Source organism: Desmodus rotundus, chromosome 1 (genome assembly GCF_022682495.2).
Source record: "Desmodus rotundus isolate HL8 chromosome 1, HLdesRot8A.1, whole genome shotgun sequence".
Lineage (NCBI taxonomy): Eukaryota > Metazoa > Chordata > Mammalia > Chiroptera > Phyllostomidae > Desmodus > Desmodus rotundus.
The window spans coordinates 88,658,699-88,680,094 of NC_071387.1; the positions used below are offsets into that span (position 1 = coordinate 88,658,699).

Consider the following 21,396-nt stretch of genomic DNA (forward strand, 5'->3'; position numbering starts at 1 on the left):
TTTGGATTGGTGTTTTAGGGCTCTTAGGATATAATCCCTGCAGTGGAATTTCCAGGTCAAAAGTCAATTCCATTTTTAGTTTTCTGAGGAAATTCCATACTGGTTTCCACAGTGGCTGCACAAGTCTGCATTCCCACCAACAGTGCACTAATGTTCCCTTTTCTCCACATCCTCTCTAACACTTGTTTGTTGATTTGTTTATGGTGACCATTCTGACTGCTGTGCAGTGGCATCTCATTGTGGTTTTAATTTGCATCTCTCTGATAGCTAGGGATGCTGAGCATATTTCCATATGTCTCTAGGCTCTACTATGTCCTCCTTGGAAAAGTGTCTGTTCAGGACTTTTGCCCATTTTTTAAATTGGGTTATTTGTTTTCTTGGAGTGGAATCATGTGAGTTCTTTATATATTTTTGAGTTCAAACCCTTGTCTGAGGTATCATTGGCAAATATGTTTTCCCATATTGCTGGTTTATTTTTCATTTTAATGGTGATTTCTTTAGCCATGCAGAAGGTTTTTCATTTGATGAGGTCCCATTAGTTTATTCTTTCCTCTATATACGTTGCTTTAAAGGACATATCAGTGAAGATGTTGCTGCATGGAATGTCTGAGATTTTCCTGCCAATGTTTTCCTCCAGGACTTTTATAGTGTCATGACTTACATTTAAGTCTTTTTTATCTACCTTGAATTTATTTTTGGGCATGGTGTAAGTTGATGATCAAATTTCTTTCTTTCTTTCTTTCTTTTTTTTTTTTTGTATGTAGCTGTCCAGATCTCCCAACATCATTACTTGGAGAGACTATTTTTACTCTATTTTCTTCTTCTTCCCCCTTTGTCAAGTATTAATAGAACATAGAGACTTGGGTTTAATTCTGAGCTCTCTGTTCTCTTCCATTGATATGTACCTATTCTCTTATGCCAGTACCAGGCTGTTTTGTTTACCGTGGCCTTGTAATAGAGTTTGATATCAGGTTTTGTTTTCCCTCCTACCTTGTTCTTCTTTCTCCAAATTGCTGCAGATATTCAGGGTCGTTTATTGTTCCATATAAATTTCTTAAATGTTTGTTCTATATCCGTGAAATATGTCTTTGGTACTTTACAGAGATTGCATTGAATCTATAAATCTCTTTGGGTAGTATGGACATTTTGATGAAGTTAATTCTTCCAACCATGAGAATGGAACTTGCTTCCATTTGTTTGTGTCTACCTTAATTTTTTTCTTTAGTGTTATGTAGTTTTCTGAGTACAGATCTTTTACCTCCTTGGTTAGGTTTATTCCTAGGTACTTTATTTTTGTTGTTGCTATATCAAATGGGATTTTTTTTTCCTGATTTCAGTTTCTGATAGTTCATTGTTGGTGTACAAAAATGCCTTTGATTTTTGAATATTGACTTTGTATCCTGCTGTTTTGCCATATTCATTTCTTAGGTTGAGCAATTTTTTTGGTGGAATCTATAGGATTTCCTATTTCCCCTACATGTCATCTGCAAACAGTGACAGTTTCATTTCCTCCTTTGCAATTTGGATGCCCTTTATATCCTTTTCTTGTCTGATTTCTATGGATAGGACTTCCAATACTATGTTGAATAGGAGTGGTGAAAGCAGGCATTCTTGTCTTGTTTTTGATCGTGGTGGGAAAACTGTAAGGTTTTGCCTATTGAGTGTGATGATGGCTGAGTTCTTTTGTATATGGCCTTTATTATGTTGAGGAATGTTCCTTCTATCCCACTTTGCTAAGTTCTTTTTATCATAAATGGGTGCTGTACCTTATCTAATGCTTTTTCCCCACCTATTGATATTATGATGTGATTTTTCTCTTTTGTTTTGCTTATGTGATATATTATGTTTATTGTTTTTGCGAACAATACAGTATAGTCCTTGCATGCCTGGGATGAATCCAACTTTATCATGGTGTATGATATTTTTAATATATTGCTGGATGCATTTTGCTAATATTTTGTTGAAGATATTAGTGTCTATGTTCATCAGTGATATTGGGATGAAGTTTTCTTTCTCTGGTTTTGGGATTAGGATGATGCTGGCTTCATAAAAAGAGTTTGGGACTCTTGCATCTTGTTGAATTTTTTTGGAATAGTCTATGTAGGATAGGGGTCAGCTCATCCTTAAATGCTTTGTAAAATTCTCCTGTGAAACTGTCTGGTCCAGGGCTTTTCTGTGTTGGAAGTTTTGTTATTACTGCCTCAATTTCTTCAGCTATTATTGGTCTGTTCAGGCTTTCTGCTTCTTCTTCATTGAGTTTTGGAAGATTATATTTTTCTAGACATTTGTCCATTTCACCTAGGTTTTCAAATTTCATGGCACATAGTTCTTTGTAGTAATTTCTTACAATCCTTTGTATTTCTGTGGTATCACTTGTAATTTCTCCTCTTTCATTTCTAATTGTGTTTATTTGGTCCTCTCTCATTCTTCATGATTCTATTTAATGACTTGTACATTTTATTTATCTTATCAAAGAACCAGCTTCTGGATTTATTGATCCTTAGAAGTGTTCCTTTGGTCACTATATTGTTTAATTCTGCTGTGATCTTGGTTATTTAATTCCTTCTACTAGCTCTGGACTGTTTTTGTTGTTGTTCCTCCAATTCTTTTAGGCATAGGGTTAGGTTGTTTATTTGAAATGTCTCTGTCTTTTTTAGCTAGGCCTGTATCACTATGAACTTCCCTCTCAGGATTGCCTTTGCTGTGTCCCATAAGTTTTGGATTGTTGTGTGTTCATTTTCATTTGTTTCCAGAAACTTTTTGATTTCTTCCCTAATCTCATTCTTGACCCATTCATTGTTTAATCACATGCCATTCAATCTGCATGATTTTGAGTGTTTTGGGTTTTTTTCCTTGAGGTTGGTTCTAGTTTCAGTCCCTTGTGGTTAGAGAAAATGCTTGATATGATTTCAGTTTTCTTGAACTTTTTGAGGCTTGTTTTGTGTCCTATCATGTGGTTTATCTTTGAAAATTTTCCATGTGCGTTTGAAAAGAATGTGCATTTTGCCTCTTTGGGATGAAAGGCTCTATTTATATATCAGTTAAGTTCATGTGATCTAGGGCAGTGTTCAATTCTACAATATCTTTGTTAATATTTTTTTGGAAGATCTATCCATTTTTGACAGTGGGCTGTTAAAATCTCCTATTATAATTGCAATGCTGTCAATATCTTTCTTGAAGTCCTCCAAGATTTTCCTGATGTATTTGGGTACTCCTATGTGGGGTGCATATATATTTACAATGTTTATGTCTTCTGGATGGATTCTTCCCTTGAGTATTATGTGGCCATCTGGGTCGCTTTTTGTGGCTCTGTTTTTGAAGTCTATATTGTCTGATATGAGTATTATTACCCTGGCTTTTTTTCCCCCTGTCCATTTGCTTGGAATGTTTGTTTTCAGCCCTTTACTTTCAGTCTGTGTAGTTCTTTTGTCCTGAGGTGGGTCTCTTGTAGGCAGCATATGTGTAGGTCGTGATTTCTCATCCATTCTGCTACTCTATGTCTTTTGATTGGAGCATTTAATCCATTTAAGTTTAAGGTTATTATTAATTGGTACTTTTTCATTGCCATTTTTTTCTACCTGTGTTCCTCTTTCCCTCACTGTTTTTCTTCCTGTTCTTACAGCAAACATTTCAGCATCTATTGCAGAGCTGGTTTGATGAAGGTATATTCTTTGAGGCATCTTTTTTCTGGGGAGCTCCTTATTTGGCCTTTGATTTTAATTGAGAACCTTTCTGGATAAAGTAGTCTTGGTTGCAGGCCTCTGGTTTCCATTACTTGGAATATTTCTTGCCATTCCCTTCTGGCTTGGTGCGTATCCATTGAGAAGTCAGCTGCCCATCTTATTTGGGCTCCCTTGTATGTTACTTCCCTTGCTGCCTTTAAAATTCTCTCTTTGTCTTCTAATTTTGGCATTTTAATTATGATGTGTCTTGAGGTGGGTCTCTTTGTGTTCCTCTTAATTGGGACTCTCTGTGTTTCCTGGACTTGTGTGACTTTTACTTTCATCAAATAAGGGAAGTTTTCATCATTATCATTTTCCAAACAGGGCTCCATCCTTTGCTTTTCTTCCTCTCCTTCTGGTATCCCTAGTATTTGGATATTATTACATTTCATTTTGTCCTGCATTTCCCTTAAACCATCTTTGTTCTTTCTGAGCCTCTTTTCCTTTTCTTGCTCTTTCTAGGTGTTTTTTTCTACATTGTCCTCCAGCTCACTGATCTGATCCTCTGCTTCACCTGGCCTGGTTTTGATTCCTTCTATTGTGTTCTTCAGTTCAGAAATTGTGTTCTTCATTTCCTCTTGGCCCTTGTCGATGATTTCTATTTCCTTTTTCATGTTGACTGCATGAGAGTTTGCAGTGAGTTCATTGTAGTTTCCCTCTAGTTTTTGGTAATTCTCTGTGAGCTCATTTAGCTTCCTGATAACATTGCTTGAAGTCCATATATGATAATTGACTTGCCTCTATTTCCTTTAGCATTGTTTCTGAGGTTTCCTGCTTTCCTTTCATTTGGGGATTGTTTCTTTGTCTTCCAATTTTTTTTTTTTTGAGGCTCTTCTTGTTAGCCTTTGCTTCTTAAATTGATCTGTTTTGACTCCCTGGGTTTCTAGTGTGAACTTGTCTGGTAGAAGACCTGTGAGATTCAGTGGTGAGGTCTCCTTGATCTCATGAGCTTCCTGGTCTTGGGCTGTCATTTATGTTGACTCTGTTTATGTCTTCGGGTTTTCATTGTTGTTGGTTCTTTCTTTGGTGAGTCCTTCCCTCCAGCTGGTTAACTGAGTGTCACTCCATCCACCACATCTTGTATTGTGTTTTTCAGGTTCAGACAGGTTGTGTTGAAGCTGGTTCTTCTGTGTGTATGGGGTTTTGAGGCTTCTCTCTGGGTTTGTTCAGTTGTTTGTTCTGGGTAATTTTTCCACCATTTAGTTGTATTTCCAGATCAGTCCTGGGTGGAGGTTAGTGTGGCTCCTACTCCCTCCTTCACCTTCTTCTGTTGTTATGTTTGTGGTTCCTTCGTTGGTGGGTTTCCTTTTCCAGCAGGTATACTGGTGTTCACAGCTCCCACCTACTCATTCTTACAATATGACCTTAAACAGCAATCCAGCTGCCTATCTTAAGAGATCTTCCATCTCACAGTTAGCGAGAAGATGCATTTTCCTCACCTCTCACTCCCAGGGTAACCTCCCCTCCCCTGGACTTTGCTCTCTGGAGATAACATCCAGGTCTCAGTTGTATTTTAGCTCCAGGCCCAGAAAAGTGGCAAAACCAGATGGGCGACTCCAGGACAGACTGCCCAATGGAGGTTTTGAGGCTTTATTTCCCTGTGCTGGAACCTTGGGTTGCATGGTCTATCTATCTCCCCCATGTTCCTCCTGGTTTATCTGCATGCAAATGTGGGACCATCCACTCTGCCAGCAGGTGCCTTGCCTGGTCCACCAGCCACTGCCTCACCTGCCCCAGTCCTCCAGCTGCTGCCTTGCCGTGAGTCCTCTTCATCCCAGCTGCCCATCTGTACCCCTCCTCCGGTCTGGATGAATGTTTCTTCTTTAACTCCTTGGGTGTTGAACTTCCATAGAGTTTGATTTTATTGCAGTTCTGGTTGTATTTTGTTTTTAAATTTGTTGGTTTTTTTTCTTTTGGTTGTGCCAGGAGGCAAACTTATGCCTCCATCTTGGCCAGAAGTCCAACAAATATATTTCTTAGTCAATCTGTTTTTTGGATAATGTTTCCCATTATTTAAACAGTGCTGCGATGAGTATCTTTGTAAATAAACTTTGCTCTCATTTTCTTCAGGATAAATTATCCAAAGTGAGATTTATGAATCAACTGGCATATGCACAATTTAAATATTTTGTGTTTATTGACAAATTGTTTTTCAGAAAATGAATGCCCATTTTTGTCAATATAAGTCCAAAATGATATATTGTTGTGGCTTTAGTGCTCTTTCCTTTGGTTACAGGTTAAGTTGAAAATTCTTTTTATGTTTATTGGCCATTATATTTCTACTTTTGTCAACCATGTATTTATAACATTTTCCCACTTTATTGGGTCTTCAATATTTCTCATTGATTTATATGAAATGCTTTTTAAAGTTCTAACACCAATTTTTTATCATTATATTACAAATATTTTCATAATTCATAATTTGTTTTTGACAGCAAGTATTTAAAATATAAATAAAAATATAAATATATTTAAGCATATATTTTAAGTTTTAATTTATATATTTAAACCTGTCCACTTTAATATGTAATTCTAACTTTGAGGTTATGCCTAGATACTGATATTTTCTTTAGTATTTTTATTTATTTATTTTATTAAGTATATATTATTTGATTTAAGTTTTGAGGTTTTGATCTCACTATATCTCCCCCAAGTGGTTAGTCATTTACCCAGCACAATTTGCTGTATAGTTCAGCCAGTGCCCATTTATTTGATATGGTGATTTCTCTCAATGTAATCTCAAAATCCAGCCCATTAAGTTATATTTTTTAAACACTGACTGTGGGCACAAAAATTCTTCTAACCCTGCTTTTTTTTAGTCTTTCCTTCACAACTCTTAGCTTCTGATCAATTCTAGTACATCTCATATTTTTTTTTTCTTTCCTCCAGAAGCATTTAAGGTCAATTCTGTTCAGTTGGCCTGGTATAGGCTGCAAAAAAAAGATGTTTTTCAGGGGTTTTCATAAGTCACCTCCCATTTTGACCATAGCCAATTTCAGGAAACTGTGTGAGATAAAATTGCCAATTAGATTTAAGGGGGCTGAAAAGGGAAAACAATTAAAAATTGAATTTAGAAGTTAATCAGACATTGAAATCTATTTCAGCATGATGATTTTAGTGTTTATCTGTCACTAACTGTTTAAGAACTTGGGTCATGTGGTAGCCATTAAGATCCAAACTCTGGCTTTTTTAAAAAACTATTTTTCTTTCTTTTTTAAACTTACTGATGGAAACAATAGTTACACGTGTTGGCCTATACTGGAAAGATGGCCCCAATTATACGAAATTTCATTTTGCCTTTAAAATGTTCATGATGTTTTTAGTTTTGTTTCATTTTCTAAAGTGAAAATAATTTTCCTCTCTGATTTTTAAAGGAATACTATTTATTAACATTTCCCATCTTATTGGAAAGATACATTATTAAAAGAAAAATCACATCAATTCTCGCAGTCATCAGTATTTGGATGTATATCCTTCCATACTTTTCCTTTTGAGAACATGCACACATGTATATTTACCCTATTAAAAGAACAATCAGCCCTGGCTGGTGTAGCTCTGTGGATTAAGCACTGGCCTGCAAACCAAAGGGTCACTGGTTTAATTCCCAGTCAGGGCAGATCCCTGGGTTGTGGTCCAGGCCCCCTGTGGGGGGCATGTGAGAAGCAACCACACATTCATATTTCTCTCCATCTCTATCTCTCTCCCTTCCCCTCTAATAAATAAAATCTTTTAAAAAAGGACAGTCATATAAACTCTTCTAAGATCTAATTCTAATTATTTGGCAATGTATCATGGTCCATTTGTACTTAAAAAATAGAGATCTAGTCTATTTTTAATGGTTACATGATATTCTGTTTTATGGTTTCACCATAATTTACTTATTCAGTTGCTTGTTCATGATGCTTAATTAAATCTAGTCTTTGTTATAAATAAGTTGGGACAAACATCCTTGGTCATCCGTCTTTACAAAGGGTCTGGTATTTCCTTAGTATAAATTCCCAAAGGCAGAATTGTTGATTTAAGAGGATGCCATGTTTTAAAGGCTATTGATATATATTGTGCCAGGAAATTTGAATCCCTTCATGCTTCCTCCAGCATTGTTCATTTCCTCACACTCCTGCCAAAACCGGGTGTTACTATTCTTTTTAATTGTTGCCTGATAGGCAAATGAATGTAAGTGTATTGTTTTCATTTGAATTTCTTTGATTATTAGTGAGTTTAAGTATTCCTTCTTGTATGAAATATATTTTTGAAGGAATTATTTTATTTCTGAGAAAGAAAGTGGTGGCAGGAAAATGGAGACAATTGTACTTGAACAACGATAAAAAAAAGAAAAACAAGTAAATAGGAATCATGCTATTTCTCACTTTCCCCCAAAATAAATAATTACAGTATGTCAAAAGAAAAAGAAATTCACAAAAAATCAAATCAACTTCAAAGGGAAAAATTGAAATGCAACAGATGATCATAGTAATTTAATATAAGCAAATTGTCTAGTTAGTAACAATAAGAGTGATCCAACTTTAAAAAGTATTGCCCCAATGTACTCATCTACCGAAGAGCAAGGGCAAAATGTGATTATTTAAAAATCTTTTTAGTGAATTTCTCTTTTGGAAAAAAGGGATGATAAGGAAAATATAACATTAGATAGAATTTATCTCCCAGAAACCATGTAACATCAATATTGGTCTCAGATCAATGAAGTGGGATCATTTTGTTAATACCTGGGCAGGTATATGTAATGGTTCTATCAAGAAATATAAAAGACAGCCACGAAAGACCCCATGAAACCTGTTGGTAGAAAATATTTTGATTTAAATTTGTTCATAAATTTGGAAAGTTGTTCATAAATAGAGTTTTTGCCAGTAGACATAACTTAAATGCACTACAGATCATGAATCATTTTCCTTACAGTATCTTCTGTAAATTTGGAATTTTGCATTCAAAATTTTCTTAACAGAAGACCTGTCTTTGGGCTCACCTCAGGTTTATTCCTCCTATGTTGAAAGGAGCATTTAAGATCTCTTGAGATGAAAAATTCTACTTCTCTATGGTTTGAAATATGTAGCCTTCTTAATATTCTGTAACATCCCCACCACAGTTCACTCCTCTCAATAATTTCTTTTTAAACTTACCCAATCCAAAAATAATTTCAGGAAATTTAATCAGTATGATTTGGTTATGTTTATAGTAATGTTTTGGATGCTTTACAATCCCTCTTTGTTGTCTTTTGAATATGGTATTTAGTTAAGGTTGAATAACTGTGTTAAGGTTGAAAGTTTCCCTTTCATCCAAGACAATTAAATCAGGTTAACTGATCAGAGCTCTCTTAAAAGTGGCCTTTAAATATTAACAGTGGCTGTTAAATATTAACAGCTGTGTTAATATTTGCTTTCCTTAGATTTAATTTCATTTTCTTTTCTTCCTCTTTATACAACTCCAAGCACTCTGTCATGCCAAAGTGAACTCTTGGTTCTCCAATATGCCATGTAGTGTCACCCACACAGGCATCTGCTCATGCTGTTCTCTCTGCTCTGGAGGAGGCTGCCAACTGCCAGCTTATATCCTGGGTCTAGCCCACAGATATATTTTATTTGGACTTTACTGTATTTTCCTTTTAAACTTGAACCAGCAATTAAAAATAAAAATGTTTCACAAAAAATCCTGGCTTTCTGGCTTTGTTTGATAAATGGAAATCTTGGCAATACTGTGTCTGTGGTTATTTGAAGTAGCAATCAGCCACAGATGAGTGATGGCCATTCTTTCTAGAGGGAGATTGCACTGAACAATGACTTTGTTGAAAGAAAATACCTGGTCCCATTCAGTTACTTTACATTACCTGCTCTCCTTCTTTAGGTTGACTTTGAGAATTCTGCCAGGAGATAGAAATGATACAAAGGACGAGAAGGCAGAGGCACATTATTGAATTAAGGAGAGAGGGCATAAATATTTGACAAATTAAGACTGTATGTGAAAGCCACAAGTGCTGCAGGAATTTACTGATGGTGTGAGAAAAAACTAAATTTGATATATTAAGGATTACAAGTTTTGAGACAAGGGAAATGATAATAGCTAATGTTTATTGAATATTCACTATGTACCAAGCACTTTTCTAATGATCTATGTGTGTTAACTTATTCACATAACAATTCTGTAAGCAGATAGTGTTATCCTCAATTTGCACATGAGGATTACTAGTCCTAGCAAAGCTTAGCTTGAGGCTTCATAACGGTAACATAAAAAAGCTGAGGTGTGTAACTATAGGACTGTATTGTCCTGGAGATCATTAGATTTGGAGACAGGCCCAATCCAAAGTGTGCTGTGTACCACTGGGCAGATCAATTAACCACTCTTAATCTTATTTTACTCTTCTGATGATTATTCATTCTCACCTTCCTTCTCTAAGAGGAAGATTGGGTTGGCTTCACTGTTGGGAATGACCAAGATTGGGAAGATTCACTGTCGGGGAGGGGCAGTGAATATGTAAATGCTTTGAAACTGAAAGGGATGAGGAGGCAAGGGGTTCCCATGGAGGAGCTATGAATCTAATTCATCAAATTGTTGGACACTGGTTAGGCCACATTAACTAGGACAGGTCTTCTCAACCTGCAGCAAACCTGCAAATTGCTGGAGATCTTGTTAAACTTCAGATTCTCAATCAGGAAGTCTGGGCTTGGGGTCCTTTAGTATCTGTATTATCAGAATTCTTAGCAGTAGCTTGGAGCTAGAGCCATAGGTAATAATAAATTATTACTTCACTTCTCATTTATCCCTATTTGGAACTCAAAGTCCTGGGCGGAGGGTTGTGGTGTAACCTGGGGCAGGATTTCAGTAGGCATTCATTCATTTCACAAATCTTTATTGAGAACCTACCATACCCCTGTTTCTGTGCCAGGAACGTGTCTCTGGCCTGAATACCATCTACTAGTGCCCCCGATTCCACCTTAAACTATTGCAGAATTATTCATGTCTATGCTGCTGTAGTTATATGGAAGGAATTTGAGGAATCAATGGAGATGTTCTCCCCTTTCTATGAATAATGGTTGCAGCAGGCACTGTTTGCTACTCACCCAACATCCTCTCTTCTTGATGATTTGGACCCAATTTTGTTCAGGCATTTTCTTTTCTATGTGTGACTCGAGGGAGGTGACTCACATAAGAGCTGGAAGTAGCTCTTAACAGCTCAGAAGAGATGATTGCTAAATTTTCAAGGAATGTAAGAGCCAAACACAGGAGCCAAAAATAAAATTATATGAACTTATAACTTAATAAATTATATTTTAAAATACTCAAAACTCATCATTTCCTAATTATTTTATTATTATCTATGCTCTTAAATTATGCATGTCTATTCTATCTATATGGTAGAAATAATACATAACATTGTGCTACTGTACATGCCCCCAAATTCCAGGTCCAGTAATGTTCCATTAGTAGCTTGAATTTTGCTGTGGTGGTTGTATTTATACCACATAAATTAGCATACATTAAAAATCAGGGCTTTGACTTGTTTTCCTGGGTGATCCAGTTGTGAAACATTTACTAGCACACCACTGGGTAATCTTATCCCTACTTTCAAGGGCACATTCTTTTTTTTTTTCCTGAATGGTTAATTAAAATTTTTTTAATTATATTTTATTGATTATGCTATTACAGTTGTCCTGATTTTTCCCCTCTGCCCCCGTCTACCCAGCACCCCACACTCCCTCAGGCAATTCCCTCACCATGTTCATGTCTATGGGTATTCGTATAAATTCTTTGGCTACTCCATTTCCTATATTGTCCTGACATCCCCATGGCTATTCTGTAACTACCTATTTGTACTTCTTAATCCCCTCACCTCTTCATCCATTCCCCCATACCCTCCTCCCATCTGGCAATCATTAAAACATGCTCTGTATCCATGATTCTGTCTTTGTTCTTGTTTGTTAAATTTGTTTCTTAGATTCAATTGTTGATAGATATGTATTTGCTGCCATTTTATTGTTCATATTTTGGATCTTCTTTTTCTTAAATAAGTCCCTTTAATATTTCATATAATAATGGTTTGAAGATTAACTCCTTTAGTTTTTCTTGTCTGGGAAGCTCTTTATATGCCCTTTGATTCTAAATGGTAGCTTTGCTGAGGAGAGCAATCTTGGCTATAGGTCCCTTCTTTTCATGACTTTGAATAATCCTTGCCGATTCCTTCAACCTGCAAAGTTTCTTTTGAGAAATCACCTGATAATTTTACGTGAACTCCCCTGTATGTAACTGTCTGCTTTTCTCTTGCTGCTTTAAGATTATCTCTTTATCTTTAACCTTTGCCATTTTAATTATGATGTGCCTTGAGGTGGGCCTCTTTGCATCCATTTTGTTTGGGACTCTCTGTTTCCTGGACTTGCATGTCTACTTCCTTCACCAAATTAGGGAAATTTTCTTTCATTATTTTTTCAAATAGATTTCCAATTTCTTGCTCTTTCTCTTCTCGTTCTGGCACCCCTATGATGCCAATGTTGGACCTCTTGAAGTTGTCAAGGGGCCACTTATACTACCCTCATTTTTTTAGATTCTTTTTTCTTTTGGAAAAAAGTTATTTTATTGTTGTTCAATTACACTTGTCTACGTTTACTCCCCATCACACCCCTCATCCCAGACCAAACGCCATCCCTCCCTTGCTTCCACCCGCTTCATTTTGTCCATGTGTCCTTTATAGTTGTTCCTAAAAACCTTACCCCCTTCCTCCCATTATCCCCTTCCACCTCTCCTCTGGGTACTGTCAGATTGTTCTTTTCTAGGAAAAAAAAAAAGATATTTTATTGTTGTTCAATTACAGTTGTCTGCATTTTCTCCCCACCCCTCCCCACAACCCCAGCTGAACCTACTTCCCGCCCTGGCTTCCACCCTCCCCCTTGGTTTTGTACATGTGTCCTTTATTGTAGTTCCTGAAAACCCTTCTTCTACTGTGCCCTCCTCCCTCCCCTCTGGCTATTGTTAGATTGTTCTTAACTTCCATGTCTCTGGATATATTTCGTTTGCTTTTTTCTTCTGTTGATTATGTTCCACTTAAAGGTGAGATCATATTGTATTTGTCCCTCACCACCTGGCTTATTTCACTTAGCATAAAGCTCTCCAGTTCCATTCATGCTGTTGGGAAGGATAGGAGCTCCTTCTTTCTCTGTGCTGTGTAATATTTCATTGTGTAAATGTGTCATTGTTTTTTGATCCATTCATTTACTGATGGACACTTATGTTGCTTCCAGCACATGGCTATTGTAAATTGTGCTGCTATGAACATTGGAGTGCATAGGTTCTTTTGGATTGGTGTTAGGGTTCTTGGGATATAAACCTAGCAGTGAAATTGCTGGGTCAAAAGGCAGTTCCATTTTTAGTTTTCTGAGGAAATTCCATACTGTTTTCCACAGTGGCAGCATAAGTCTGCATTTCTACCAACAGTTCACTAGGGTTCCCTTTTCTCCACAACCTTCCCAACACTGATGTTTGTTGATTTGTTTATGATGGCCACTCTGACTGGTGTGAGATGGTACCTCATTGTGGTTTTAATCTGCATCTCACTGATGGCTAGTGATGCTGAGCATCTTTTCATATGCTTCTGGGACCTCTGTATGTCCTCCTTGGAGAAGTGTCTGTTCAAGTTCTTTGCCCATTTTTTAATTGGGTTGTTTGTCTTCCTGGAGTGGTGTGACGTCTTTATATATTTTGGAGCTCAGACCCTTCTCTGAGGTATCATTGGCAAATATGTTTTCCCATACTGTTAGTTCTCTTTACATTTTAATGCTGTTTTCTTTAGTCATGCAGAAGCTTTTTAATTTGATGGGGTCCCATTTGTTATACTTTCCTTTATGTCCCTTGCTTTAAGAGACATATCAGTGAAGACATTGCTGCGTGGAATGTCGGGATTTTCCTGCCAATGTTTTCCTCTATGTCTTTTATGGTATCATGACTTATATTGAAGTCTTTTATCACCTTGTATTTATTTTTGTGTATGGTGTAAGTTGGTGATCCAGTCTCATTTTTTTGTATGCAGCTGTCCAGATCTCCTAACACCATTTGTTGAAGAGGCTATTTTTGCTCTATTTTATGTTCCTGCCTCCTTTGTCAAATATTAATTGACCGTAAAGACTTGGGTTTATTTCTGGGCTTTCTGTTCTGTTCCATTGGTCTATGTGCCTGTTTTTATGCCAGTACCAGGCTGTTTGATTACAGTGGTGTTGTAATACAGTTTGATATCAGGTATTGTGATTGCTCCTACTTTGTTCTTCTTTCTCAAAATTGCTGCAGCTATTCAGGGTCGTTTATGGGTCCATATGAATTTCTGAAATGTTTGTTCTATATCTGTGAAATGTATCATGGGTCCTTTCATAGGGATTGCATTGAATCTATAAATTGCTTTGGGTAATATGGCCATTTTGATGATGTTAATTATTCCACTCCATGAGCATGGTACATGCTTCTATTTGTTTGTGTCTTCCTTAATTTCTTTCTTCAGTGTTGTCTAGTTTTCTGAGTGCAGGTCTTTTACCTCCTTGGTTAGATTTATTCCTTGGTACTTTATTTTTCTTGTTGTTATAGCAAATCAGATTTTTCTTGATTTCTGTTTCTGATATTTCATTGTTGGTATACAAAAATGCCTTTGATTTCTGAATATATACTTTGTATCCTGCTGCTTAGCCAAATGCACTTATTAAGTCAAGTAGTTTTTAGTGGAGTCTATAGGATTTTCTATGTACACGAAATTTTCTATGTACAGGATTTTCCTTGTCATCTGCGAATAATGACAGTTTTGCTTCCTTCTTTCTAATTTGGGTGCCATTTATTTATTTATTTTTATTTATTTATTTTGTCTGATTGCTTTGGCTAGGCCTTCCAATGGTATGTTGAATAGAAGAGGTGAAAGGATCATCCTTGTCTTGTTCCTGATCTTAGCAGGAAAGATTTTAGTGTTTGCCCATTGAGTATGATGTTGGCTGTAGGTCTCTCATATATGGCCTTTATTATGTTGAGGAATGCTTCCTCTATTCCCACTTTATTAAGTGTTTTTATCATAAATGGGGGCTGTATCTTATCAAATGCTTTTTCCTCATCTATTGATATGATCATTTGATTTTTGTCTGTGCTGTTGTTGATGTGATGTATTATGTTATTGATTTGCTAATATTGTACCATCCTTCCATCCCTGGGATGAACCCCACTTGGTCATGGTGTATGATCTTTTTAACGTATTGCTGCATGTGGTTTTCCAATATTTTGTTGAGTATTTTAGTGACTGTGTTCATCAGCAACATTGGCCTGAAGTTTTCTTTCTTTGGTATGTCTTTGTCTGGTTTTGGGGTTAGGATGATGCTGGCTTCATAAAAAGAGTTTGGGACTCTTCCATCTTCTTGAATTATTTGGAATAATCTGTGAAGGATGTGGGTTAGCTCTTACTTAAATACTTTGTAAAATTCTCCTGTGAAACCATCCAGGGATTTTGTGTGTCAGAAGCTTTTTGATTACTGCTTCAATTTCATCAGCTGTTATTGATCTGTTCAGTCTTTCTGCTTCCTCTTCATTGAGTTTTGGAAGGTTACATTTTTCTAGAATTTGTCCATTTCATCTAGGTTTCACATTTCTTGGCATATAGTTCTTTGTAGTAATTTCTTACAATCCTTTGTATTTCTGTGGTATCAGTTGTAGTCTCTCCTCTTTCATTTCTGATTGTGTTTATTTGGGTCCTCTCTCTTTTTTTCTTGATGAGTTTGCTTAAAGGCTTGTCAACTTTGTTTATCTTTTCAAAGAACCAGCTCCTGGATTTATTGATCCGGAGAATTGTGCTTTTAGGCTCAATGTCATTTAAGTCTGCTCTGATCTTGGTTATTTCCTTCCTTGTACTTGCTCTGGGCTGTTTTGTTGTTCCTCCAGTTCTTGTCGGTGTAGTTTTAGGTTGTTTATTTGAAATGTTTCTATCTTTGTTAGGTAGGCCTGTATGGCTATGAACTTTTCTTTCAGGTCTGCTTTCCCTGTGTCTCATAAGTTTTGGATTGTTATGAGTTCATTTGTTTGCAGAATTTTGACTAATGTAATTATGATGTGCCTTGATGTGTTCCTCCTTGGGTCCAACTTCTTTGGTACCCTCTGAGCTTCCTGGAGTTACTGGAAGTCGATTTCCTTTGCCAGATTGGGGAAGTTCTCCTTCATTATTTTTTTTCAAAAAACTTTTCAATTTCTTGCTCTTCCTCTTCTCTGTCTGGTACCCCTGTGATTCAGATGTTGAAACACTTAAAGTTATCCTGGAGGTCCCTAAGCCTCTCCTCATTTTTTTGAAGTCTTGTTTCTTCATTTTGTTCTAGTTGAAAGTTTATTTCTTCCTTCTCCTCCAAACCATTGATTTAAGTCCCGGTTTCTTTCCCTTCACTGTTGGTTTCCTGTAAATTTTCCTTTATTTCACTTTTCATAGCCTTCATTTTTTCCTCTAGTTTGTGACCATATTCAACCATTTCTTCAAGCATCCTAATTACCAGTGTTTTAAACTCTGCATCTGATAGTTTGGCTATCTCTTCATGGCTTAGTTGTATTTTTCCTGGAACTTTGATTTGGGCTTTCATTTGGGCTTTTTTTTTTTTTTTTTTTAATCTCTGCTCACCAGTTACATAATTAGGGGCAGAGCCTTAGTTGTTCACTAGGTAGGGCAACCCATATCGCTGCATTGTGATGCTGTATGTGGGGGAGACTTCCAAGAGGGAACTGTGCCACTTGCTCTGCTCTCTGCCAGTTTTCATTCACTTTCCCTGGTAACCACAAACAAATTGGGCCCTTCTGTCACTGGTTCCTGGGTACGTGGTTTGTGTACATTCTAGGTCCCTCTGGATCTCTTCAACAAACTCTCCTGTGTGGCTGGGAGTTTCTCCCTCTTCCGCCTCAGCCCCACAGGTGTTTTCAATAAGAGGCTGTGAGTCTTTATTTCCTGGTACTGTAACTCTAGGTTGAGCAGTCTGTCTTGCTCCCCACTTGTTCCTCCTGGTTTATCTACATGCAAATGTGGGACCACCCAGTCCACAAGCCACCGCCTCACCCAGTCCTCCTGCCTCGCCTTGCCAAGAGTCCTCTCCGTCTGGCTGCCTGTCTCTGCCCTTTGTACTGCTCTGGATGGAAGTTTCTTCTTTAACTCCTTGGTTGCCGGACTTCCATACAGTTTGATTTTCTGTCAGTTCTGGTTGTTTTTTTGTTTTTAAATTTGTTGTCTTTCTTTTGGTTGTGTGAGGAGACACCATGTGTCTCCCTACACCTCCATCTTGGTCAGAATCCCAATTCTTTTTTCTTCTTGTTCTGATTGCTTTTTTTTTTGCTTCCTTATGTTCAAATTATTGATTTGATTCTTGTCTTCACCTACTGTACTGTGGTCTCCATGTAAGTTATCCTTTATTTCAATTAATGTATCCTTCATTTCTGACTGGATCTCTTTGATACTGTTCATGTCCTCACTATGTTCCTTGAGATCCTTATAACCCGTGTTTTGAGCTCTGCATATGATAGATTGCTTATCTCCATTTCATTTAATTCCTTATCTGGAGTTTTGATCCATTCTTTCACTTGGGCCGTGTTTCTTTTTCTCCTCATTTTGGTAGCCTCCTTGTTTGTTTCTATGTATTAGGTATAGCTGCTATGACTCCCTGTCTTGGTAGCATGGCCTAATGTAGTATATATCCTGTAGGGCTCAGTGGCACAGCCTCTCCTATCAAGGTGGGCCCTTTGTGTGGGCTAAATACACTCTCATCTTGTAGATGAGCCTTGGTTGCTGTTAGCAGGCCAATGGGAGGGATTTATCTAGGCCAGTCAGCTGCAAGAACTGGCTGTGACCACTTACCACCAACCTTTACCCTCTGTGTAGGATCTTCTGTCCAGGGGCAGGGTAGTAGTGCTCCAATGTGGTCTGTAACTGTCCACTGAGTACACTGGCCCTGGGGTTTCCTGGGTGGTGCAGGCCAAGGTCAGCCCCCACCTGTATTTTTCACAGGGCCACCCTGCCTAAGCTATAAAGCAATCCAAGATAACTGCTACTTGTGCTGGGCTTGGAGTTTCCCAGGCAAAGCTAAGATGTGAATCTAGGCTGGATGCTACCAGTGCCTTGCCTGGGACTCACTGAGGCCAGCTGTTGCTTGTTTGATAGGATTTGGGAAGGTGTGATGCATGAGCCAAGAGCCACCAGTCACATGGAAAAGCAGCTTGGGTGGGTCTGTAAGTTGGGTTGGGCAGAGTTTCTGGGGCTATGCAAGGCAGGTCAAACAGTGTTAGCCAAGTTTATGGAGTCTCAGATATGGCACCAGCTTGCTAGCTCTGTGGGTGGAAGGTTTAGAAAAGGGACAATGGCTTCTGCTCACCTTGATGCCAGATACTTCAGTTCCTCTCTGTATGCCATTGGGGCCTTTCAAGCTGCTACCCCAGTGCTGGAGCTCAGAGGGAGTGAGTCTGAGAATGTGAGCCTGTGTGTGGGTTCTTTAAAAGGAACTGCTTGGGACTCCAGAAATTTCTTCCATGGACTCAATCTCCACTGTCTTTTGCAGTCAGAAGTTATGGGCATTTATCTTTCTGGCACTGGAACCCTGGGCTGGGGCACCTGGTGTGGGACTGAGACTCTTTGCTCCTGAGATATCCCTCCTGAATTTTTTATCCACCACACATGGGTGAGAGACAAGCCTATTCTGTGTCTGCACTCCTCATGCCAGTCTGGATGGTTGTGGTTTCTTAAATTCTGTGGTTGTCAGACTTCCATTCAACTTGATTTCTGACAGTTCTGAGTAATGGTTGTTCTATACTTTGGTTGTAATTTTGATGTGGTTGTATGAAGAGGCAAGCCATATCTGCCTATACCACCATCTTGACCAGAAGTCCAGAAATTCAATTAATCTTAGTTAAACATGGTAGCTCTATTTCCTTCTCATTAGGCAGGTGACCCAATTCAGGCCAATGAGACATGAAAGTTGTTTTTTGAGGAAATGTTTTGGAAATCCTTTCCTGCTTTAAAAAATAAGATCCAGGGTAGAGATGGGCTCTTTGTGTTTCTGACCATGTGATGTCTGGATATCACATATCTGGACTTTCAGAAGTTATCTTCTAACAATGCCAAGTCAGGATTAACATGCATTTTGTTCTTTAATTTTTTGCACCTTCTGTCAGAGAAAAAAATTAGCATGTGTTTTTGATATTTTCTTTTCTAGGGGGGACCCTGATAGATGTGACATCTGGGGAAACACTCCTCTACATTACGCAGCCTCCAATGGTCATGCCCACTGCGTCTCATTCCTAATCAACTTTGGTGCCAACATCTTTGCCTTGGACAATGACTTACAGTCTCCACTGGATGCTGCTGCTAGCAGAGAGCAGAATGAATGTGTTTCTCTCCTGGATAAGGCAGCTACCACCCAGAACATCATGAACCCCAAGAAGGTCACTAAGCTGAAGGAGCAGTCTCAGAAGAATGCCAGGAGGCAGATCAAAGAGTGTGAGAAGCTCCAGGAGAAGCATGAAAATAAGATGGCCCGTACCTACAGAAAGGAGGAATTTGGTACTTTTTCTTCCAAGAGCACTTTTTCCAGATCATCTCTTTCAAATGCATCTGCTTCCAGCACATTTGGGTCACTGTCTAAGGGCATTAAAGATACCTTCAAGATAAAGTTCAAGAAGAATGAAGATACAGCAGCACAGGTAGAGAAGGAGTGCAGAAATGAGCAGAGGAATGTGATGGATGTGTTCAGAGAGGAAGAAGAATACACACTCTCAGGGGACTTCAAAGAGAAGCTCCAGGTTTCAGCAGAGGGCAGCTGTGTGCAACACGAATCCATTCTCAGCCGTCCAGGTCTAGGAAATATTGTTTTTAGAAGGAACAGAATAGTAAGCCCTGAAGACATCTCAAATACCAAGAAGGAGTTAGGGTTTAAAATGTCCAGTGAATTGCTTCAGAGACAAGGAGCAGCCCAAGCCGATGAAGTGGTGGCTGATGAAGAGGGAGAGGAGAACAGCCTGAAAGATGACCTGCCTTGGGATGAGGATGCAATGGAGTGGGAGGAAGATGTTGTTGATGCTACACCCCTGGAAGTATTCTTACAGTCTCACCACCTGGAAAAGTTTCTTTCCTTTTTCATGAGAGAGCAGATTGATCTAGAAGCTCTGTTGCTTTGCTCTGATGAGGACCTTCAGAGCATTCAAATGCAGCTGGGTCCCCGGAAGAAAGTTCTTAATGCCATAAACAGAAGGAAGCAAGTGCTCCAACAGCCTGGGAAACTGGTCGACACCAGCCTGTGATGGAATGTTGGCTAAACAGGGTGAGCCTACAGCAGTGGGGTGATGCTGTGGTCCACGGGAAGCACTCCAGGCAATACCTTCTCTCTACTGAATGCCAAACCACTGGGTATGATGTCTGAGCTCTTGGAGTTGCCCACCTAAAAAAGAGGCCCAAGCTCTACTCTGAGAAATTCTCTATACCTATACAAATAAACCACCAGTGAGAAACTCAAGGAGACCTGGGAATAAACATTTCCCTTCAATTATCTTTTTAAAATTTTGGAATCTAGAAAGGGTTAAATAGATGAGGGAGAAGAGGAAAATCTCTCTTTACTTTTCCAATTCTGGATTTAAGATTATAATCTCTCATCACACTGCTTTTCACTTTCTGATTCTCATGGCCTGGGGATTCCAACTCCAATTCTGTTCATAGCTCTAGACTTTGTTGGTGGAGATTAAAATTCCTCTATTGGCCTAAGATTTGATACCCAACTTAAATGTGTCTGAACCTTTAACAGATGTCTACAGGTTTACAAGTAATGAAAATGGATCTACAGTACTCCCACTTAAGAACAGAGAATCAGATAGGGAGAATGAAGAGGGAAATAGAATATAGGGTACCTACTATGAATAGAATTGTTTTCCCCAAATTCATATACTGAAGCCCTATCCCCAATACAACTGTATTTGGAGATAGGACCTTTATTAAGTTAGATGGGGTCATAAGTGTGGGGCCATAATCCCATATAACCCTTGTCTTTTAAGGGGAAGAGACACTAGGGATGCACATGCACAAAGAAAAGGTCCTGTGAGGACACAGCAAGAGGACAGCCATCGGCAAGACAAGAGGAGAGGCATCAGGAGACACCAGACCTATCGACACTTTGATCTTGAACTTTCAGCCTTCAGCACTGTAACAAAATAAATGTCTATTGTTCATGCCACAAAGTCTGTGGTAGTTTGTTATGGCAGCACGAACAGACTAAAATAGTGCCTAAGCAAGAGGGTGGGGAAGAAGAAAAATACATGGGAAAAACAAGTCTGGCATATTTGATGATTTTTCTAAGGGTAAGTAACTCCTCAAACTTTAAAAAAAACAAAGAAAAAAAGAAGAAAAAAACCCTAGATTCTTTGTAGGAAATTTGATTGTCAAAGTAAATTTTACATTTTCATGCTCATTATGTGCTTTTTTAAAATTTACTGTTGTCTATCACCATTGCTACATGTCTAAATTCATGTAGTTTCTATAATATAAATTCACAACATCACTGCTGACATTTTTTGAGTGATGATGTAAAATTCAAATCAAAACCCTACTGAATAGCTAAGCTTCATTGGATTTTTATAGCCAGACTTACATCAAATGAAATTTACCATCAATTATGTGTATAAAATAGAAACAGTTGTTTCTTAAGCA

At 38.1% G+C, this 21,396-nt stretch overlaps 1 protein-coding gene across 1 annotated transcript in view; it reads left to right on the forward strand.

Annotated features, from left to right (window-relative positions):
* Nucleotides 1-21,157, forward strand: part of ANKS4B (ankyrin repeat and sterile alpha motif domain containing 4B) — a 28,459-nt gene extending 7,302 nt beyond the window's left edge. The window contains exon 2 of the mRNA XM_024560309.3: nucleotides 18,917-21,157. Coding sequence (XP_024416077.2) covers nucleotides 18,917-20,000 — 1,084 coding nt within the window. The 3' untranslated portion in view covers nucleotides 20,001-21,157. The remainder of the gene's footprint in view (nucleotides 1-18,916) is intronic.
* Nucleotides 21,158-21,396: the final 239 nt, after the last annotated feature.